Below are 20,206 nucleotides of genomic sequence, written 5' to 3'. Positions count from 1 at the left end.
TTTCAGACAACATCCTCCATGCGTCACTATAGGCTCTACGTGCGTCACACTCATCCTTAATGACATCCGGAAAATTACACACATTTACTTTTATTGCAAATTGATAAAACAATTACAAAGAAGACACACATCCAATTTGAATTAACGCAAATAAACCATGACAAAAAAAAAATCCCTTAATCCAAAACTGCCCACCACAAAACGAATATCAATTACAATACAAAAAAGTATTCTGAAAACATTGCTATAATCTTTTCCAGTTCATTTTGTCTCTCAGTGGACACCAGTACACTTCCGCAACCTCATTTCCAAGTGGCTTCACTTGAAAAACTCTTAATTCACTCCAAATGCCATAAAAGGCATATCAACTGTTTCTTCCATTTAACAAACCAAATTAACTACAGATGGAACCAGTTAAGGCAGTTGACATAATGACTGTTCACACCAAGCCTCCAAGGCATATATTCGCCACCAAAACTGTAACAGACTGTACACACATGCAGATGTTCCACAGAGTAATGGTATATGGACTGAACGTTGTGTTTTATCTGTTACATCAGATAGACATCCCACCTATCCCTTGACTACACTGCGATGGGCACTGATTAGACCGGTCGTTGCACCATCTGGGATCCACATCAAGTGGGAATGGGTGTGGAGGTCGTCTCATAGTTTCTCACTGAAGATAAGGTGAGGGAGGAGACTGTTAGAACAGTGTGACCATCCATAAACAACAAGGTAAGTTGTTGTACTGTATGCATGCAGATCTAGCAAGTGTTTAAATTTGACACAACGTTATAAAGAATGGTAACGCACAAGACTGTAGGTCATGTATGTTCCCTGACATAACTCAGTACATCTCAAGGTATTAGATCTTCTCACAGGTGTGTTACCTGTCAAGGTGAGAAAGGACATCGTGAAGCTGAGCCAGCAAGGCACGGTGCTCATGAGGATTGCTCTCCAGAGTACCACTCAGGCGACTCAGGTAAGAGTCCAGGGTACCAAGAGAGGGGGTCTCACCTGTGCCTGGAGAGAAAGTGTAGTGAAACTAAGGATTCAATTCCTATATGGACAAGATTGGGGGTTGATGGAAGAAATACAAAAATATTGTAGTTTAAAATATTTTGAAAACATTAGAACCAAATCTGTATGTTTCAAAATGTCTTGCTAAGGACAAGTCATCAATGTTGATTTTGGCCTATTCATCAACAAACACCTTACTACCTTCAAGGTAAGATAACTTCAACATAAATATAAGCAGCCAAATCATACAGGGAAACTGTGCTATCAGGGTCCGAGATGGATGAGAGGGCCCAGTGACATGGTTCTGACCTGGCAGGGCCACAGTGGACAGGCTGCTGACGAGGGTGTGTTTGATGGCCAGCAGGTGCCTGTGCAGAGCCTGCGTCCGGAGCTCATCCTGCCCCAGTTCAGCTTCCAGTCTCTCTTTAGCGCTGTACATGTCTGAAATGTGCTTCTGCAACACTGCGTTCTGCTCCTCAAACTCCACATTTGCTTTGCGTAAACGCCGCAGCTCCGCTTCCCGGGCTGGGAGCAAAGAAACAACCATTAGTAAGGAAATAGCTAGTACTTTCTTCACTGAAACAGTGTTTGTCCCAGAGACGCTCCTCTGCCTGTCTCATACCCTTGTTCTGGTCCAGGAATTCCTCTGTAAATATTGGAACATCAAATCTGTTGGACAGATGATCTGAACCCTAGAGGACATAATTCAAAACAAATCAACCCGTTAACACATGGCACAAAATCAGAAGTCAGCCTACTCATAACCTCTATTCAGAAACACAACACATTATGTAAGGCTAACTGTACCTTCAGAGCAGCTGATCCAGAACTGTTAGCATTGATAATGACAGATGGAGACTCTTCTGAAAAAGAAGATAACATTATTTAAATGCTCAAAGAAGAAAAATGAACAAAATACATAAAAACTGAAAGGAACAGTTTTAACCACCCTGTCAAACTAACAAAATAGAAGGTAGACGTGTCACATATCTCATCTAATAAGTTAGATGTGTCACAACTCTGACCTCTCTTGACCTTCTTGTCCTGGATCTTGGCACTGGTGATCTGATAGGCCTCACTCTGTTGGTATTCTCTCAGCTCCCGGGCATACTGCAGCTTCTCTCGCTCTGCCTCATCCAGGAAGCGCTGTCAGGTCAGCACACAAGCAAACTTCAGTCCACTCCAGACACACACAGAAGAGATCTCAATACACTGGTAGCTTGCATTCCCAGGCTTCTCCTCAACATGATAGCCTGTAGTTGTGAAGGCCTACCTGGGCTTATCAAACAGATCTAGCTAGCCTATAAATATTCATATAAATATAACTATGCATAAAATGATGCACAATGCTACTGAATGCACTGCCACTAAATACAACGCTGGGGCAAAAAAGTGTATAATTGTTGCTACAACTACATTTCTCTATCCGACCAATAAAGCCTGAAGGTACCTGCTTGTCATGAGGTGCTAAGCGGCTCCACTCTGCGCCCAGCCTCTTGGTGATTTCTGGAAAGGGCAGGTCGGGGTGCTTGGCACGGATCTGCTCCCGCCGTTCATTCAGGAAACGCACATATCCTGTCACTGGTGCCTTGGGACCATTGGGCAACACCTTCTTTCTCTTCTTACCCTTGGGCCAACCTCTCTTCTTCACAGGCTATACAGAAAGAGAACAGACATGCGATCCAGGATGAAATTATAAAATGCTAGCAATGTGAAAGTGTGTATCAAGAATCAGGAAACATAGCATGACATCATCATCATAACAATGTTTATGCGTTTCTCCAATTTAAAGGGCCAGTGCAGTCAGAATTCTGTTTCTCATGGGTTTTGTATCATATTGTACAACAGCTGATGAAACCAACACTGTAAAACTGTTTAGAAATTTGATAAGTGTTATTTCCTGATAGTTGCTGGTTGAAAACACAATCTACACAGGACCTTCTAATCAGCAGGTTCTGCATGGGTGGATTTTTGGCTTGCCTGGTGACATCGCCAAGTGGTATAAGTTAATACAGACCAATAAGGAAGAGAGTTCCAAAGTAGTTTTTAGATTACATATCGGAAAAGTCTAAGTGGGATCCTTGGTATGTCCAACTCTGACATCACCCCATTGAAGTTGAAATGTAAAATGGTTAAGGTTTATGGTTGGCATGTCCCAAGGAGCCTGGATTGCACTAACCATTACATATCCCTCCCCACTCAGACCACTCCAGACAGTCCTAGCTAAATTCTTGCTTGGGAAATAGTATTTTGGTGAAAAGCTATTTATTTCTTTTTGACCAATTTAATGGAAAATTATTACAGTAAGGGACTGAAACTGTTACACAGAAAGTATTTGATATTAGGATAAAAAACAGTTGCATTGGGCCTTTAAGCTAGATCAGTTCATAGAATGGTAACAACACGTAGGAAACAATGAGATAACCATACAGTGGGTAGTCTGTGTATACACAGATTAGAGACAGTACTGTTATTCATGTCAGTATTTCCCCTTCTCTTGCCTCTTCTTGTACTGCATCAGAGGACTGCGTGCCTCTTGGTGGAGGTCCATCATTTTGCTCCTGCTTCACACCACCCATGATATCGTTATCCCAGTGATTGATCTGCAAGTGGGATATATTACATATGATTCGAAAACAGGTCTAGGGAGTTATTAGTACTTTATACTCACTCATTGAGTTTGTCAGAGGAATATGGATATATGAAGGACGGGACTATATCAGATCTGTAGTTTGTTATTCTAAATATAACCTAGCTCTTGATCATGACTCTCAGTTCCTTTACATTACACATACGAGTCAGTGGACGAAGGCGTCTTCTGTACGGGGGAGTTTTGTTAAGAGCGCTGATGCTCGGGTTGAACATTACCACGCATCACTTGAGTTACGTTTTTGGAAGCATAAAGACCTTATCTTTCATATCAGCGAGAAATAATTTTCAAGAAACAAAAGGTTAAATTGACAAACATCTTTATAGGGTTTGGGTTCCCAGACGGTCATATTTCCATGCTGAAGCGCTTGTTTACGGAAAAAAGACAGGATGGACTACCTGCGCTAACTAGCTATCTGCGTCTTCGAACACCGGTGTAAACGGAAGATAGATGCCACAAAAATGTTGTAACTGAAAATTACAGCCGACTGCTACTGTGTTAAAACCGGTTTAAACAGTGTACAGTAAGTGGGTGTTTTGCATTTGTGAAATTATTTTGATTTGATATGAAAGTATGGGGATTTATGTTTCTAGAACCGTACCGCAATTTGAGATTCGATTCATGTTTAGATTAAAGCAATTGGCTGTTTTGGCTTCCAGAGCCAATTTGCCTTTAAACAGAATATAAATATAAGCTAGCTAGCTACAACAGTGGTGTTAACTCCTGTCGGATAAAAGGCATGCAAAAGCGAAAACTGTATCTCCTTTTTACAGCTATTGACGCATGATCATGACAAGTTTCTGATAAAGTAGCTAGTCCTCGCTCTGACTACCGACGTCAAACGTTCAGCCTGCTGCACAGACCCTATGGACACTAGCTTAGAGCGCCAAGTTAAATTGTACTTAGGAGCATTTTTAATTAAGCTCTCTCCACGGTTACAGTAGGAAGAAAAAATATGTAATTGTTGTAAGAATGTGTGAGTGTGCTACATTTACTATCATTATATATTAATACATTGAATTACTTTGACATATTTAAATTAAGCTATATTATGCCAAGTTCCCTATGGTGGACAGAACGTGTTTCTACATTAGCCTACACAGACTAAGGTTTTCACCACACAATAATTACAGGAAATAGCTCAAATTATAGTCACCACAATCTCACAAAATCGATTGCTTAAAGGTGCACTATGCAGAAATCGCGCTGTCATTTCCTGGTTGCTAAACTTCTAGTTTGTCTAATTTCAGTTTAAGTGACAAAACAAGCAAGTATAGTGTAGAGAATCATTGTACCATTTAAACCGCCGTGAAATATATTTTCCATAACCAAAAATATTGTATTTTGAGCTGGTGTACAAAACCAAAAGTAAAAGACACAAAAACGAAAATTATGAACGGAATCATAGAGATAGAGCACATAACAGATCTGCTGCTTCTTAGACTTGCTTTCAATGAGAATGAGCTCTATAACTCACATTTCTATGTGAATTTGGTCAGGTCGCTCTGTCGTTTCCTGGTTGCTGAAATTCTACACTGTTCGCTCAATTTCTATTTATGTCAGAAAACAATTACTGAATAGTATAGGAAATCATTGTACAATTAAAATCGATGTGAAACATATTTTCAATAACAAAAAGCTGGTGGTCCAAAACAGTTGTTTGAAGCTGGTGGACCGAAAGGAACTTTTGGTTTTGGTCCACCAGCTTTAAACAGATGTTCGTTATTGAAAATATATTTCACATCGATCTAAAACTGAAATTGCGTGAACAGTGTAGAATCTTTGCAACCAGGAAATGACAGCAGTTTCCACTAGATAAGACAGCCACAAAGTCAGAAAAGCTTTCGCATTTTAAATACAGATGCCACTCCTGTGGGAGAAATCAATAGGAAAATATCACAGCCAATCACAACACTGTTGGGTAAGTAATGCTATGAAACACTATCATTCCATTAGCGCCAGATATTATGGTAATTTTCTGAAAGTATAATGCAAAAAAATAACAAATATCCTGTGTAGCACCTTTTAAAACATATCCATATATTTGGTTTAATACAAGTGTATTTGTCGTATGCGCCAGTACGTAATGGGACTGAACGCAGCTGTAACGTTACTTTTTAGACCACAGTTCTAGAAAAAAAAATCGGGCGCTCCTCCCATAAACGTCTCTAGCCAGACATGAATTCGTGGATTTGAGGGTTAAGCTATCATTCAAATGAAAGCCAACCCCTGTCGCCATTTACATTTTAGTTATTTAGCAGACGCTCGTATCCAGAGCGATGTATAGTAGGGAGTGCATACATTTTCGTACTTTTAGAAACCGATGTGAGGATGGTGATTAGTTGAAATGATCATAAATCAAGTGTTCTTTTTCCGTATTGGCCATCTACCGAAATAATTTCCTCACAGAGATATAAATGGCTACGACAGGTTGTCATCTATAAGCAGTATACCCAAGTTCATTGAGGTCTGTCTGTTAAGAGCGCAAACCGTACATGTCCTCAAGGTTATATCAATGTGAGTGATTTCATTTGCGCGCGCTATTGATTACAGTATAACAAACCTAATCAATTCCAGTTCTGAGTAACCACTTGGTAAATATTGGTGCGTGTACAGTTTATACGGTACTCATTTAGCGAAATATAAGTAACGTAAATCTGAACACAAGTGTGTAGTAGGGAGTAACTTTTATGTATTGGGTTTAACAATATCACAATTTATTTCAGCATATCGATTATGAATTTGTACACTTAAAACCGGTGTTTTGACAACTCAGCCATAAATAGAAAAAGATGACAACAACAGGAAGCAGCAACAGTATCATTTTCAATGTATGTTTTACGAATATAAATGATACTTTAAAAATTAACATAATTTTACTTCATCAGGTCAAAACTACTGAATGAGCCTACTTAAATAGTCCAAAAACGATAATTTATTGATTTTGATTATACAAGTGTAATCGTGAAGATATGTTTGGCCAGGCTACTCTAACGTTGGCTACTGTAGAGCGAGCTAAATAAATAGCTAGCTAATTTTGGCTAGCAAACATCGATGGAACGGACAATGGGAAACGGTCAGTACACTCCCTGAACAGGAGGTAAATATGCGTCAGAGATGTGATGAAATATGCCAACAAGAACATTTATCTAACAATAATATTCATTTTAATATACCTTTTTAATGTAATTATTTAGCAAACCTAGATAATATTTTATTACTCACCCCTTATCATGGGCTCTCAACCTAACGCCAGAGACGGAAGATGGAGCGAGACATCCCACTCCCTAATTTTTTCTGTTCTAATGGAAGTCGATTAACTAAGTAGAACAGACCCAGCCGCTATCGCATTTGTGTACTGTCTATGGGAGAGCCACCCCCTTAAGTAGACCGGAACTGACCATATTTTCCAATGGTAAACGGCCTGAATGAATCTTTATTTATCGACCATCTTTGATCTGACTTCAGGAAGAGCGTATTCTCATTGCCGATTGGCTGACACAATAACACCCACATGATTGGTTAGTTAATTCTGAGCTATATACACAATGAGGCATGGGCTGCGTTCAGTACGTTTGTACGTTCTGTAACGTTAAATTGAACGGTGCTGTACTGAACGGCCCGTTGAAAAACGGGGAGGTTGTGGTTTGGTGAACGCTGTCAGCATGGCCAATTCCTCACAGATAGAACAATGAAACAGATATTTCACCGGATGTCTAAATGTGAAGCATCCGCTTGGCTTATCCACCTGACTACCAAATATGGTAGTGAGAGGAAGCCCACAGCCGGCAGTGGGTGAAGATGGAACGAGATTGATTTTGGCAGACATTCCGCAAATTTTCTCATCAACATTTGATGTCAATTACAGTTCTGTTCTCAAAACTAGAATATGTTATGAACAGAGTGGACTACGTTTTGTGGACTTTACCTTTTGCAAACGTTTTTAAAAGTGGTGTTGTTTAGGAGTGCAAAGGCAATAAGTAGGCGTTCCCTAATGGAAATATGCAGATGTATGCTAGAACGCGCCAATAGGAACTCGCTAGCTCGCACTTGGCTCTGCCCACCTCCTTGCTTGTTCTGTCCACTATGACTCATTTATTCCCATTGGAAGCGACAGGCTGTGGTCTATCTTGGTTTAGTTATACAAATATTTGACTTCTTAGGGATAGGGGGCAGTATTTTCACATCCGGATGAAAAGCGTGCCCAAAGTAAACTGCCTGTTACTCAGGCCCAGAAGCTTGGATATGCATATAATTAGTAGATTTGGATAGAAAACACTCTGAAGTTTCTAAAACTGCTAGAATAATGTCTGTGAGTATAACAGAACTGATTTGGCAGGCGAAACCCCGAGCATAATCCATCCAGGGGAATTTTTTTTGAGGTCATTGTGTTTTCCAATGGATTTCTATGGGAATCCTGATTAATTAGGGCCCAGATTGCAGTTCCTATGGCTTCCACTAGATGTCAACAGTCTTTAGAAATTGGTTGATGTTTTTCTTTTGATAAATGAAGAAGAAGTGCTATTCATTCCATGTGTCACTCTTAAGGTCCCTACTATTTTGGTGCGAGTGAACAGGAACGCGCTCCACGTTGTTTTTATCCGGTATTAGAAACAGTTTATTCCGTCTTAAATTTGATAGATTATTTACATTTTAGATTACCTGAGGTTGGATTAGGAACGTTGTTTGAAATGTTTGGACCAAGTTTACAGGTAACTTATTAGATACTTTGTAGTCATGTTGGGCGAGTTGTAACCGGTGTATTTCTGAATCAAACGCGCCAAATAAATTGACATTTTGGGGATATAAAGAAGGAATTTATCGAACAAAATGACCATTCATTGTGTCAATGAGACATTTGGGATTGCAAAAAATAAGATCTTCAAAGGTAAGGCATTTATTATATCGTTATTTCTGACTTTTGTGTCGCACCTGCCTGTTCGAAAAATGATTTTCATGTGTTTGTATGCGGGGCGCTGTCCTAAGATAAATCGCATGGTTTGCTTTCAACCATAGAGCCTTTTTGAAATCGGACAGCGGCTAAATTAACACGAAGTTAAGCTTTATTTTGATGTATTACACTTATATTTTCGTGAATGTTGAATATTGATATTTCTGTAGTTTGAATTTGGCGCTCTGCAATTTCACTGGATGTTGTCAAATCGATCCCGCTAAAGGGATTGGCGCGTGAAGGGATCACTAAGAGGTTAACATCTTCTACCCCCAAGCCATAAGATGGCTGAACAATTAATCAAATGGCCACCTGGACAATTTACATTGACACCCCCCACCCGGCACATTTAACTGCTGCTACGTGCTATCTTTTTTCTGTGTATTGTCACTTTACCCATACCTACATACACAAATTATCTCAACTAACCTGTACCCCAGGCACATTGACTCGGTACTGGTACCCCATGTATATAGCCTCGTTATTGTTATTTTATTGTGTTGCTTTTTATTTTGTAAATATCTTTCTTGAAGTAAATTGTTGGTTCAGGGCTTTGTTAGTAAGCATTTCAAGGTAAGGTCTACACCTGTTGTATTCGGCGCATGTGACAAATAAGATTTGATTTAGTCTGTAATCGTAACATGGTGTTTGTATGTTCACAGATGAAACTTCACCTTTACGTTTCATGTTTCACGCATGGCTTTTCTTACAATCTTAGCAATTTACGTATGGATATTATTACGATCCTAACGACATGTACATTCAACCTTTTGGCAGGTATCTCACTCCATAGAGGTGTGGCTTAAAGCAATGAGTGACCTATTTAAGGAGAACTCCGGTACCGCTTCCTGCGCGGTAGCAGAGAGAACAGTCTATGACTTGGGTGACTGGAGTCTTTGACAATTTTTTGGGCCTTCCTCTAACATTTTACTCTTGAACAAATCTTGTGTTGCTTTTTTGACATATAATAATAATACCTTTCAGAGTTTTGGCAGTGTTATCTCACCAATAACAGAAAAACGTACAACAAACGGCCTGTGAGGAGTGCTATGAGAACAAGCATAACACAGTATAAAAAACGTAACGGAAACCGGAAAGAGGTATCCTGCACGTTTTCATGTTAAAAAGTGTTTACTTCACATTTAGGTAGCTAATGTAATGGATTTGTTTACTAGCGCAAGTCTAGATTGCACTAGCTGTATTATACCTACAACAGTGAAGTTTCAGTATATGACGAATTCAATATTGTGAAAAATGAGTTTTAATGACTGCAACCTAGGTGTATGTAAACTTCCGACTTCAACTGTACATTCAACCTTTTGGCAGCTATCTGTGTCCATAGGAGCGTGCCAAATTTGACTGCAGCATGACGCGAGATTCCCAAAAGCTGGAGCGTCTTTCTCGCCTGCTCCAGTAGCGCTCACTTCACGAGCTCAGGGATGATTATGATTCATGACATGATGGTTGTCTATCATGGTCAGCAAAGGCATTTTCTGTAGAGTTTCAAAATGTATTACGTAGTAATTTTCTCTCTGATAAATTATATAAAACATAGTATTGCATGCCATTGTGACAAAGCTTATTCATATTGCACTCTAATAAGACTGCTTTCAAGAATAAGCACACGTAATCACATCTACTACCATCTGACTGTTTTCTAAAATGGGGTCACAAAAAGAAAATTAATAGTTTGTCACATCCACCACAAATCCATGCATTGCCAGATCCAATACAATAATTGAAGAGGTAGATTTGTATTTACTTTTAAATAAGCTGATAAGAACAAGCAATTTATGTCAAGCTTTTTCTATCCATTTTGTAAATTCAAATTACTTCCTGAATTGACCCCAACTCAGGTAAGTCTATTAAATTAACAACACATATAGGCCTCCATACACAAACAGTAATAGTATAAACCAAATTTACCAATAACAGCAAAAGCACTGTTGCATACCTGATAAAGCAACAAGGTATCTCTCCAATAGTTTCTGAATAGATCAAATTGAAGGTGGATTCACCATGCTGAGTCCAACCAAGGTGTGTGTAAATGTCCATTGTCCTATTTCTCTGGTTGAAGGGATATGACGCCCCTCCCCTTTCACAGGTAGGCCTGTCAAATGAGCGATTCCTGTCAGAAATGCTATGCAGCAATTGGGAGGTTGGAAGGAGCACAAACTGTATAAAACTGGTGAAAAGTGTATTTAATCCTCATATTGTGCTTGATTAGGACTTTAAATAAGACAGGACTTCTAATAAGACAAAAGACAAGTACTATCACTTGTATTTTCTCAGAAATTACAATTTGGAGAGATAGGCTATGATCCATAAATCAGTCCAAAACCCAAGAGGTGAACCTTTGAATTGATTGTGACCAAGGCGGGTTTGATAAAATTGTTGGAAGACTATGCATAAATGGGGTGATATAAACGTATAGCAACATGATTTTACAAAAATACTACCTCAAAAATATTTTATTTGTCAGGCCAAATGATTGACCTGGTGCAGTTTTTGGCACATGTCAAGGCTAGACTTGGGCTGATTTAAATGTGTAAAGGTGCACCCATTACAATCACCATTTGGTTAATCTAGGTCATTAACAGGTATGCTAGTCCATCATTGTTTACATTGTGTCGTTGTTTACATTGCATTTAACGCTGGAAGCAAACGCTAAAACAGTGTTAATGTTTGTCTTTACAAATGATATTCAACAAAAGAGCAGTACATTAATTTATTGTTTTGGAATTAATATAACATGCAGGACCTCCACTTCACTGATCCTCAACACTGGGGCCCCAAAAGGGTGCGTGCTCAGCCCACTCCTGTACTCCCTGTTCATCCATGACTGCGTATCCACACACGCCTCCAACTCAATCATCAAGTTTGCAGATGACACAACAGTTGTAGGCCTGATTACCAACAATGATGAGACAGCCTACAGGGAGGAGGTGAGGGCCCTGGTGGAGTGGTGCCAGGAAAATAACCTCTCCCTCAACGTCAACAAAATGAAGGAGTTGATCGTGGACTTCAGGAAAAAGCAGAGGGAGCACATCCCTATCCACGTTGACGGGACCGCAGTGGAGAAGGTGGAAAGCTTCAAGTTCCTCAGCGTACACATCACTAACGATCTGAAATTATCCACCCACACAGACAGTGTGGTGAAGAAGGCGCAACAGCTCCTCTTCAACCTCAGGGGGCTGAAGAAATTTGTTTTGGCCTCTAAGACTCTCTCAAACTTTTACAGATGCACAATTGAGAGCATCCTGTCGGGCTGTATCACCGCCATGTACCATGTATTGCATGGCAATGATGGCAACTGCACCGTCCAGAAATGCAGGGCTCTACAGAGGGTGGTGCAGTCTGCCCAATGCATCACCGGGGACACACTGCTTGCCCTCCAGGACACCTACAGCACCCAATGTGATAGGAAGGCCAAAAATATCATCAAGGACGTCAACCATCCGAGCCACGGCCTGTTCACCCCGCTATCATACAGAAGGTAAGGGGAGGTCAGTACATGTGCATCAAAGCTGGGACCGAGGGACTGAAAAACAGCTTCTATCTCAAGGCCATCAGACTGTTAATTAGCCACCACTAGCCAGGTACCACCTGTTACTCAACCCTGCACCTTAGAGGCTGCTGAAATATACATAGACAAGGAATCACTGGTCACTTGAATAACAAAACACTAGTCACTTTACTAATGTTTACAAACTGCTTTACACATTTCATATGTATACAGTGTATTCTCATCCTAAAATTTGTATATTTCTTAATTCCATTATTTTACTTTTAGATGTGTGTATTGTTGTGAATTGTTAGATATTACTGCACTGTTGGAGCTAGGAACACAAGCATTTCGCTACACCCGCAATAACATCTGCTAAATATGTGTATGTGACCAATAAAATTTCATTAGATTTTAAATGCCCTACTGTGTCTATAACACAGTCCCCCTCAAACTACACATATTTGGTTAGTAGAGACCCTGTTGAGTATCAACAGTATTAAGGGATCAATACATTTCTATATTGCTTCCCCAGTATCTGCATGAACCATCAGGCCAAGTGTTTTTGGTTGACCCTGCTGGACAGAAAGAGGAGGAATCGGAACACGAAGGATTCAAATTCAGGTCTTAGTTATTCCATTGTACTGGATCTAATACATATTAGCATTTACATATATTCATAAGTGTAATACTTTTTTATGACATACTGTGAAAAACTCTCTTGGCTGCTGGCTCTGTCACGTTCAGACATGGGCAGAGCAGACTTGAACCACAGGGGTTCTCTGTAAAGAGAGAGTAATCCAAAAGGCACAGACACACCCCTTGACTTTCAATTGGCACCGTTAACCTGTATGTATTCTCTCCTGATTGGCTCTGTGGTGCACAGTCTGGCAGTCTGACTAAAGTCCCAGAGGTATGAGGACAGACATCCTCCTTTGTATTTATGGGAACAAATATTTCCTAACACTTTCGATCCTATTCTTGGACAGTTAGAAGACACAATGCATCAATGCAAACAATTTTTTATTACTAATTACTGTCCATGAGTAACCTCAACCTTGTGGGTCTATGGGTGTTTGGGCCAATAAAGTGCCAACTCAATTCTACCACTGACTAGTCTCTCATGCCCCTATGAACGGGGACACATGGCAAACGTTTTTAATCTAAACCAGACCTTTTTTTACTGGAGTACACTAACCCCTAATTTAGGCTCTTTTCTTGACACATAGTAGCAGTTTACCAGATAAGAAGTCAAGAAGATCAAAAAGTAGATTGTTGTAAGGGTGTATTACATCCTGTTGTAGCGGTGCGCTCTTAAAGTGGCAGCGCACTTAAGTGCAGGATTTCGCCACACTGTGCTGGCCACATTGTTATATCCATTCTGGATTCTGAGTGGTAAAATCATAGCTGAAAAATGCCTCTATGTATGTGTATACATTTCCCCCCCGAGACAGAACTGCCAAAGGGGGTGGAGTTGCAATCTACTGCAGAGTTCTGTCATGCTATCCAGGTCTGAGCCCAAACAGTTCGAGCTTCTACTTTTAAAAATCCACCGTCAGAAATAAGTCTCGCACTGATGCCGCTTGTTACAGACCCCCTCAGCCCCCAGCTGCGCCCTGGACACCATATGTGAATTAATTGCCCCCCCATTTATCTTCAGAGTTTGTACTGTTAGGTGACCTAAACTGGGATATGCTTTACACCCTGGCCGTCCTACAATCTAAACTAGATGCCCTCAATCTCACACAAATTATCATGGAACCTACCAGGTACAACCCCAAATCCGTAAACTCGGGCACCCTCATAGATCCTTGGTCATCCTGACAAACCTGTCCTCTAAATACACCTCTGCTGTCGTCAACCAAGATCTCAGCGATCACTGCCTCATTGCCTGCGTCCGTAATGGGTCTCCGGTCAAACGACCACCCCTCATCACAGTCAAACGCTCCCTAAAACACTTCAGCGAGCAGGCCTTTCTAATCGACCTGGCCTGGGTATCCTGGAAAGATATTGACCTCATTCCGTCATTAGAGGATGCCTGGTTATTCTTTAAAAGTGCTTTCCTCAACATCTTAAATAAGCATGCCCCATTCAAAAAATGTAGAACCAGGAACAGATATAGCCCTTGGTTCACTCCAGACCTGTCTGCCCTTGACCAGCACAAAAACATCCTGTGGCGTACTGCATTAGCATCGAATAGCCCCTGCGATATGCAACTTTTCAGGGAAGTTAGGAACCAATATACACAGGCAGTTAGCAAAGGAAAGCTTTTTCAAAAAGAAATTTGCATTCTGTAGCACAAACTCCCAAAAGTTCTGGGACACTGTAAAGTCCATGGAGAATAAGAGCACCTCCTCCCAGCTGCCCACTGCTCTGAGGCTAGGAAACACTCTCACCACCGATAAATCCACTATAATTGAGAATTTTAATAAGCATTTTTCTACGGCTGGCCTTGCTCTTCAGCTCTTTCACCCCTCACAGCAACTTGCCCAAGCCTCCCCCATTTCTCCTTCACCCAAATCCAGATAGCTGATGTTCTGAAAGAGCTGCACAATCTGGACCCTCTCTAAAATTATCCACCGCAATTGTTGCAACCCCTATTACTAGCCTGTTCAACCTCTCTTTCGTATAGTCTGAGATCCCCCAAAGAATGGAAAGCTGCCGCGGTCATCCCCCACTTCAAAGGGGGAGACACTCTAGACCCAAACTGTTACAGACCTATATCTATCCTACCCTGCCTTTCTAAGGTCTTCGAAAGCCAAGTTAACAAACAGATCACCGACCATTTCGAATCCCACCGTACCTTCTCCGCTATGCAATCTGGTTTCCGAGCTGGTCATGGGTGCACCTCAGCCACGCTCATGGTCCTAAACAATATCATAATCGCCATCGACAAAAGACAATACTGTGCAGCCGTATCCATCGACTTGGCCAAGGCTTTCGACTCTGTCAATCACCGCATTCTTATCGGCAGACTCAACAGCCTTGGTTTCTCAAATGACTGCCTCGCCTGGTTCACCAACTACTTCTCTGATAGAGTTCAGAGTGTCAAATGGGAGGGCCTGTTGTCCGGATCTCTGCCAGTCTCCATGGGGGTGCCACAGGGTTCAATTCTCAGACCGACTCTTTTCTCTGTATAGATCAATGATGTCGCTCTTGCGGCTGGTGATTCTCTGATCCACCTCTACGCAGACAACACCATTTGGTATACTTCTGGCCCTTCTTTGGACACTGTGTTAACTAACCTCCAGACGAGCTTCAATGCCATACAACTCTCCTTCCGTGGCCTCCAACTGCTCTTAAATGCAAGTAAAACTAAATGCATGCTCTTCAACCGATCGCTGCCTGCATCTGCCCACCCGCCTGGCATCACTACTCTGGACGGTTCTGACTTAGAATATGTGGACAACTAAAAATACCTAGGTGTCTGGCTAGATTGTAAACTCTCCTTCCAGACTCATATTAAGCATCTCCAATCCAAAATTAAATCTAGAATCGGCTTCCTATTTCGCAACAAAGCATCCTTCACTTATGCTGCCAAACATACCCTCGTAAAACTGACTATCCTACCGATCCTTGACTTCGGCGATGTCATTTACAAAATAGCCTCCAACACTCTACTCAGCAAATTGGATGCAGTCTATCACAGTGCCATCCGTTTCGTCACCAAAGCCCCATATACTACCCACCAGTGCGACCTGTATGCTCTCGTTGGCTGGCCCTCGCTTCATATTCGTTGCCAAACCCACTGGCTCCAGGTCATCTATAAGTCCTTGCTAGGTAAAGCCCCACCTATCTCAGCTCACTGGTAACCATAGCAGCACCCACCCGTAGCACACGCTCCAGCAGGTATATTTCACTGATCACCCCCAAAGCCAATTCCTCCTTTGGCCCCCTTTCCTTCCAATTCTCTGCTGCCAATGACTGGAAAAATTACAAAAATCACTGAAGCTGGAGACTCATATCTCTCACTATCTTTAAGCATCAGCTATCAGAGCAGCTTACAGTTCATTGCACCTGTACGTAGCCCATCTGTAAATAGCCCATCCAACTACCTCATCCCCATACTGTATTTATTTTCTTTTTAATCTTTTGCTCCTTTGCACCACAGTACCTCTACTTGCACATTCATCTTCTGCACATCTCACTCCAGTGTTTATTTGCGAAATTGTAATTAGTTCACCACTACGGCCTATTTATTGCCTTACCTCCCTAATCTTACTTCATTTGCACACACTGTATATACCACTGTTGGCTTGCTTCTGAAGCTAAGCAGGGTCGGTCCTGGTCAGTCCCTGGATGGGAGACCAGATGCTGCTGGAAGTGGTGTTGGAGGGCCAGTAGGAGGCACTCTTTCCTCTGGTCTAAAAAATATCCCAATGCCCCAGGGCAGTGATTGGGGACACTGCCCTGTGTAGGGTGCCGTCTTTCGGATGGGACGTTAAACGGGTGTCCTGACTCTCTGAGGTCATTAAAGATCCCATGGCACTTATCGTAAGAGTAGGGGTGTTAACCCCGGTGTCCTGGCTAAATTCCCAATCTGGCCCTCAAACCATCATGGTCACCTAATAATCCCCAGTTTATAATTGGCTCATTCATCCCCCTCCTCTCCCCTGTAACTATTCCCCAGGTCGTTGCTGCAAATGAGAACGTGTTCTCAGTCAACTTACCTGGTAAAATAACGGTAAAAAAAAAAAAAAAAAAAAAAAAAAATATAGACTTTTGTATTGTGTTATTGACTGTACGTTTGTTTATTCCATGTGTAACTCTGTGTTGTTTGTGTCACACTGCTTTGCTTTATCTTGGCCAGGTCGCAGTTGGAAATGAGAACTTGTTCTCAACTGGCTTACCTGGTTGAATAAAGGTGAAATATATATATTTTTAAATACTGTATGTGGGAATGTCTTATATCCGTCCTACATGTAGTGTTGGTACATGGAATATTCCTCAACTGCATATATCATAAATTGCTATTGCAAATAGAAGTATTATGTTCAACAACGGACATTTTCAGATATTATTTTGACAAACACACTTTGGTGCTTACAATTCATTCTCTATTGTCATAGATTTGGTGGGCACTGTCATCTGTGATCTTTGTGATATGACTTTCTTTAAGCACGTACTGATGAAACTGTCACTTCATATTTTTTTCTTAAAGTCTACAAACGCTCTACATTTATTCACTCTGTGATATGGTTGGATCCTATATGCTACTTTTATTATTGTCCTGTAAATGGTTCAGTGCCTATAATTTAGACTGTGTGTAGAATGGAGCATAAAGGAAATTACCTCTACTAATAAATTACTACTAGATTATAGTAATAAGGAAAAAAGCATACAAATTTGGCTCGGGTATTCATTAGTTATAGGCAAATCAGAATACTTCAAAATGAGAAGATCCTGCCATGGAAAATAACTCACACCATGCAGCAGGACACCTTCAGCTGTGGGGTCTTTGTAATGCAGGTTTGATAGTTACATTTTCAATAATGAATGGTTAGCTGTTATGAAAATTAGATCAAAAATTATATTTTATTTTTTGGTGTAGATGGCCAAGGAAGTTGCACAGAACTTCCCCAACATCCCCTCCCACATTGATATGGAACTTTGAAAAACACATGGAGCAACTGCGAAAAGAAACGGCTGAGGATATACTAAAAATGCATGGTATGTAATGACATTTAATTCAAAGTAAATTCTTTATTTTTATGTAGTTGTGTGGGACAGCCATATGTTCAGTTCATGCCTATTATTTCACAGTTCAACAAAGCCAACAACTGCTTCATGTGTGCCACTGATAAAGAACCTGGATGTGGCCCAAAGACTGGGTTAGTAACTTTATTTAACATCTTTATAATCTTTTGACAACAGTGACGGCATGTAAGACAATTTATGATATAACACAATGGATGGCTAATTTGTAATTTGTCATACTGCATTCATATTTGATATTATTTATAACGTGTTACACTTTGTTTTGATTGAATGTTTGGCATGCCAACGGTGGTTCCATGTGCTGTGCCTAGGAATGAAGACAAGAGTTCAACAGAGTAAAGAACACAAACTTGTTGTTGAAAATGTATGCTATACCCCATCCACACTGAAGAGGCTCTGAAATGTACATCAACCAGGGATAGAGAAAGTTAACACTAATGTTTCATACTTAATTGAAGTTAATTGTCTGTTGGAAAAGATTAAAGGTCTACAAATTGTTTAATTTGTCAATATTACATTTTTATTCATTGATTTTCTGGTCACCATTACTGTGGTTACATGTTCAGTATATGTATTGACCAGCAAACCCACTGCAGCCTACCTCTCTCCATCCCCGTTTGGAGAAATAATAGCATGACTCTCATACTTTGCCCTTTTCCTTTATGGTTGATATTAACAACGAAAGGAGATATGTCTCTCTCCTACTGTGTACCAGTTAAATACTGTGGAAAAATAAAAAACATGGAAAATAAGTACTTAACTACCAATTATTGAAGACAAATATTAAAGAAAAGGGTTAACACTGGACTGAACCCCCTAATTGTCAAACTAATATTAATGTACAACAATATAGAAGACACATGACTAAAGGTTATGCAATATGGGTGTATATCCACTGCATGCCTCTTAGGTGTGTAATTGACATGACCAAGGAGCTATTGCAAATTTGAAACTATGAAAAATGTACATTACACAAACAAGGGTGTGCAATATAGAAGGGTAGTCAGCAGACATGAGGTCACATGACCAAGTAACTATTGAAATTTTACACTTAGAAAAATTCATGTAAAATCATGTGAGATGAAAATAGACAAACTAAAGGGTGTGCAGTGTAGGCCCACTGAGTGGACATTCTGAACCTTGTTTCAAGTCATGTCACATGACCAAGGAGCTATTGAAATTGTAAAGTAAAAAGAGTTTGTACGCTCCTTAACTAATTCAACCAGAAATACAAAACGCTACTCACATTTCCACGTTTCTTAGCTTTGGAAAGCTAATTAATGTCTAAAATGGTGAAAATAATACCTATGCAATGTTGTGCGCAATTTTTCCAACATCATGACACTTATTTGGAGTCTGTGGCTCAAGTGGTTTGAAAGCGTGAATATCCATCGAATATCAAACTTGAAATTGTCTTTACTTCGGTGAACTTTTGCATCATCTTTTACATGGTTGTGTCATATGTCTTTGCATACTTTCCGTTGAAGCTTGCATCGATGCATGCTTGAAAAAATGTACAAACTGAGTACACATTCGATTAGTGCCCTCTTGTGCTCCATTTCGCATACTCTAATCCTCCCATGCCCCAATTTGCGTGCCTCGAGCAGGTAGTATGCATTTCGATAAACACCCAGTATTATTGCTTTTAGACAACGGGTTACGAGCATTACAAATTAAGATTGACCAAACCATCCATTTTTCTACAAAACGTGATGCCACAGTCACTAACACTGATTGTCAAGTGACATTTTAGGCGTTCTCTGGCCATTAGTTATATTCATACTGACTGCCATGTAAAGCAAAACTACTCAAGCACTGGTTGATCGTTCCAGAACCTTGGTTTCTAGGGACGCGGTCCCTGGTTCTGAAAACAGAGCACGTCTATGCATAGGAAAATAAAAACATTTATATATAGGACAAAACACACATCACAACAAAACGACATAAAAGAGACTTAAGACAACACATGGTAGAAACAGCACATGCAAATATGGTACAAATATTGGGCAGACAACAGCACAAAGGCAAGGTAGAGACAATTCATCACGCGAAGCAACTGTCATTATTAAGAGTGTCCATGATTGAGATGTCAAGCTGCATGAGGCAAATGGGCACACCAGATACGGACTTGTTTTCTGATCCACTCGCTTACCTTTAAAAAATAATAATAAAGGCATCTGTGACCGACAGATGCATATCGGTATTCCCAGTCATGTGAAATCCATAGGTTAAGGATTAATTTATTTAAAGTTGACCGATTTCATTATATGAACTATAACTCAGTAAAATATTTTGTTGTATGTTGCTTTTATATTTTTGTTCAGTGTAGTATACCAAATATTTAGGAACGTCTTCCTAA

At 40.4% G+C, this 20,206-nt stretch overlaps 1 protein-coding gene and 1 long non-coding RNA gene across 6 annotated transcripts; one reads left to right on the top strand and one right to left on the bottom strand.

The window, feature by feature from the left end:
- Positions 1-74: 74 nt before the first annotated feature.
- LOC139578311 (SWI/SNF-related matrix-associated actin-dependent regulator of chromatin subfamily E member 1-related-like) lies at positions 75-10,660 on the bottom strand. Of its 3 annotated transcripts, none has more exons than XM_071405723.1 (9): positions 10,579-10,660; positions 3,525-3,626; positions 2,474-2,677; positions 2,049-2,169; positions 1,831-1,886; positions 1,646-1,715; positions 1,333-1,548; positions 894-1,026; positions 75-679 (listed from the first exon to the last, which is right to left on the bottom strand). In XM_071405723.1, exons 2-9 carry the CDS (start codon positions 3,600-3,602, stop codon positions 667-669), a joined length of 891 nt encoding a protein of 296 aa, XP_071261824.1. In that variant the 5' UTR covers positions 3,603-3,626; positions 10,579-10,660; the 3' UTR covers positions 75-666. The 3 variants fall into 3 exon arrangements, with proteins under 3 accessions (XP_071261824.1, XP_071261823.1, XP_071261825.1); XM_071405722.1 differs by lacking the exon at positions 10,579-10,660 and adding an exon at positions 6,899-7,046; XM_071405724.1 differs by lacking the exon at positions 10,579-10,660 and adding an exon at positions 6,899-7,046 and having other exon boundaries at positions 1,831-1,883.
- On the top strand, positions 3,860-18,349 carry LOC139578312 (uncharacterized). 3 transcript variants are annotated; one of them, XR_011675527.1, is made up of 3 exons: positions 3,860-4,196; positions 17,681-17,799; positions 17,893-18,349. It is a non-coding gene; the product is annotated as an uncharacterized lncRNA (long non-coding RNA). The 3 variants fall into 3 exon arrangements; XR_011675526.1 differs by lacking the exon at positions 3,860-4,196 and adding an exon at positions 12,929-16,993; XR_011675525.1 differs by lacking the exon at positions 3,860-4,196 and adding an exon at positions 12,916-16,993 and having other exon boundaries at positions 17,681-18,349.
- The last annotated feature ends 1,857 nt before the right edge of the window (positions 18,350-20,206 follow it).

This window comes from Salvelinus alpinus, chromosome 6 (genome assembly GCF_045679555.1).
Source record: "Salvelinus alpinus chromosome 6, SLU_Salpinus.1, whole genome shotgun sequence".
NCBI classification, from domain to species: domain Eukaryota; kingdom Metazoa; phylum Chordata; class Actinopteri; order Salmoniformes; family Salmonidae; genus Salvelinus; species Salvelinus alpinus.
Note: the sequence above shows the minus strand (reverse complement) of the source record. Positions and strands in the feature narration are given on the sequence as shown.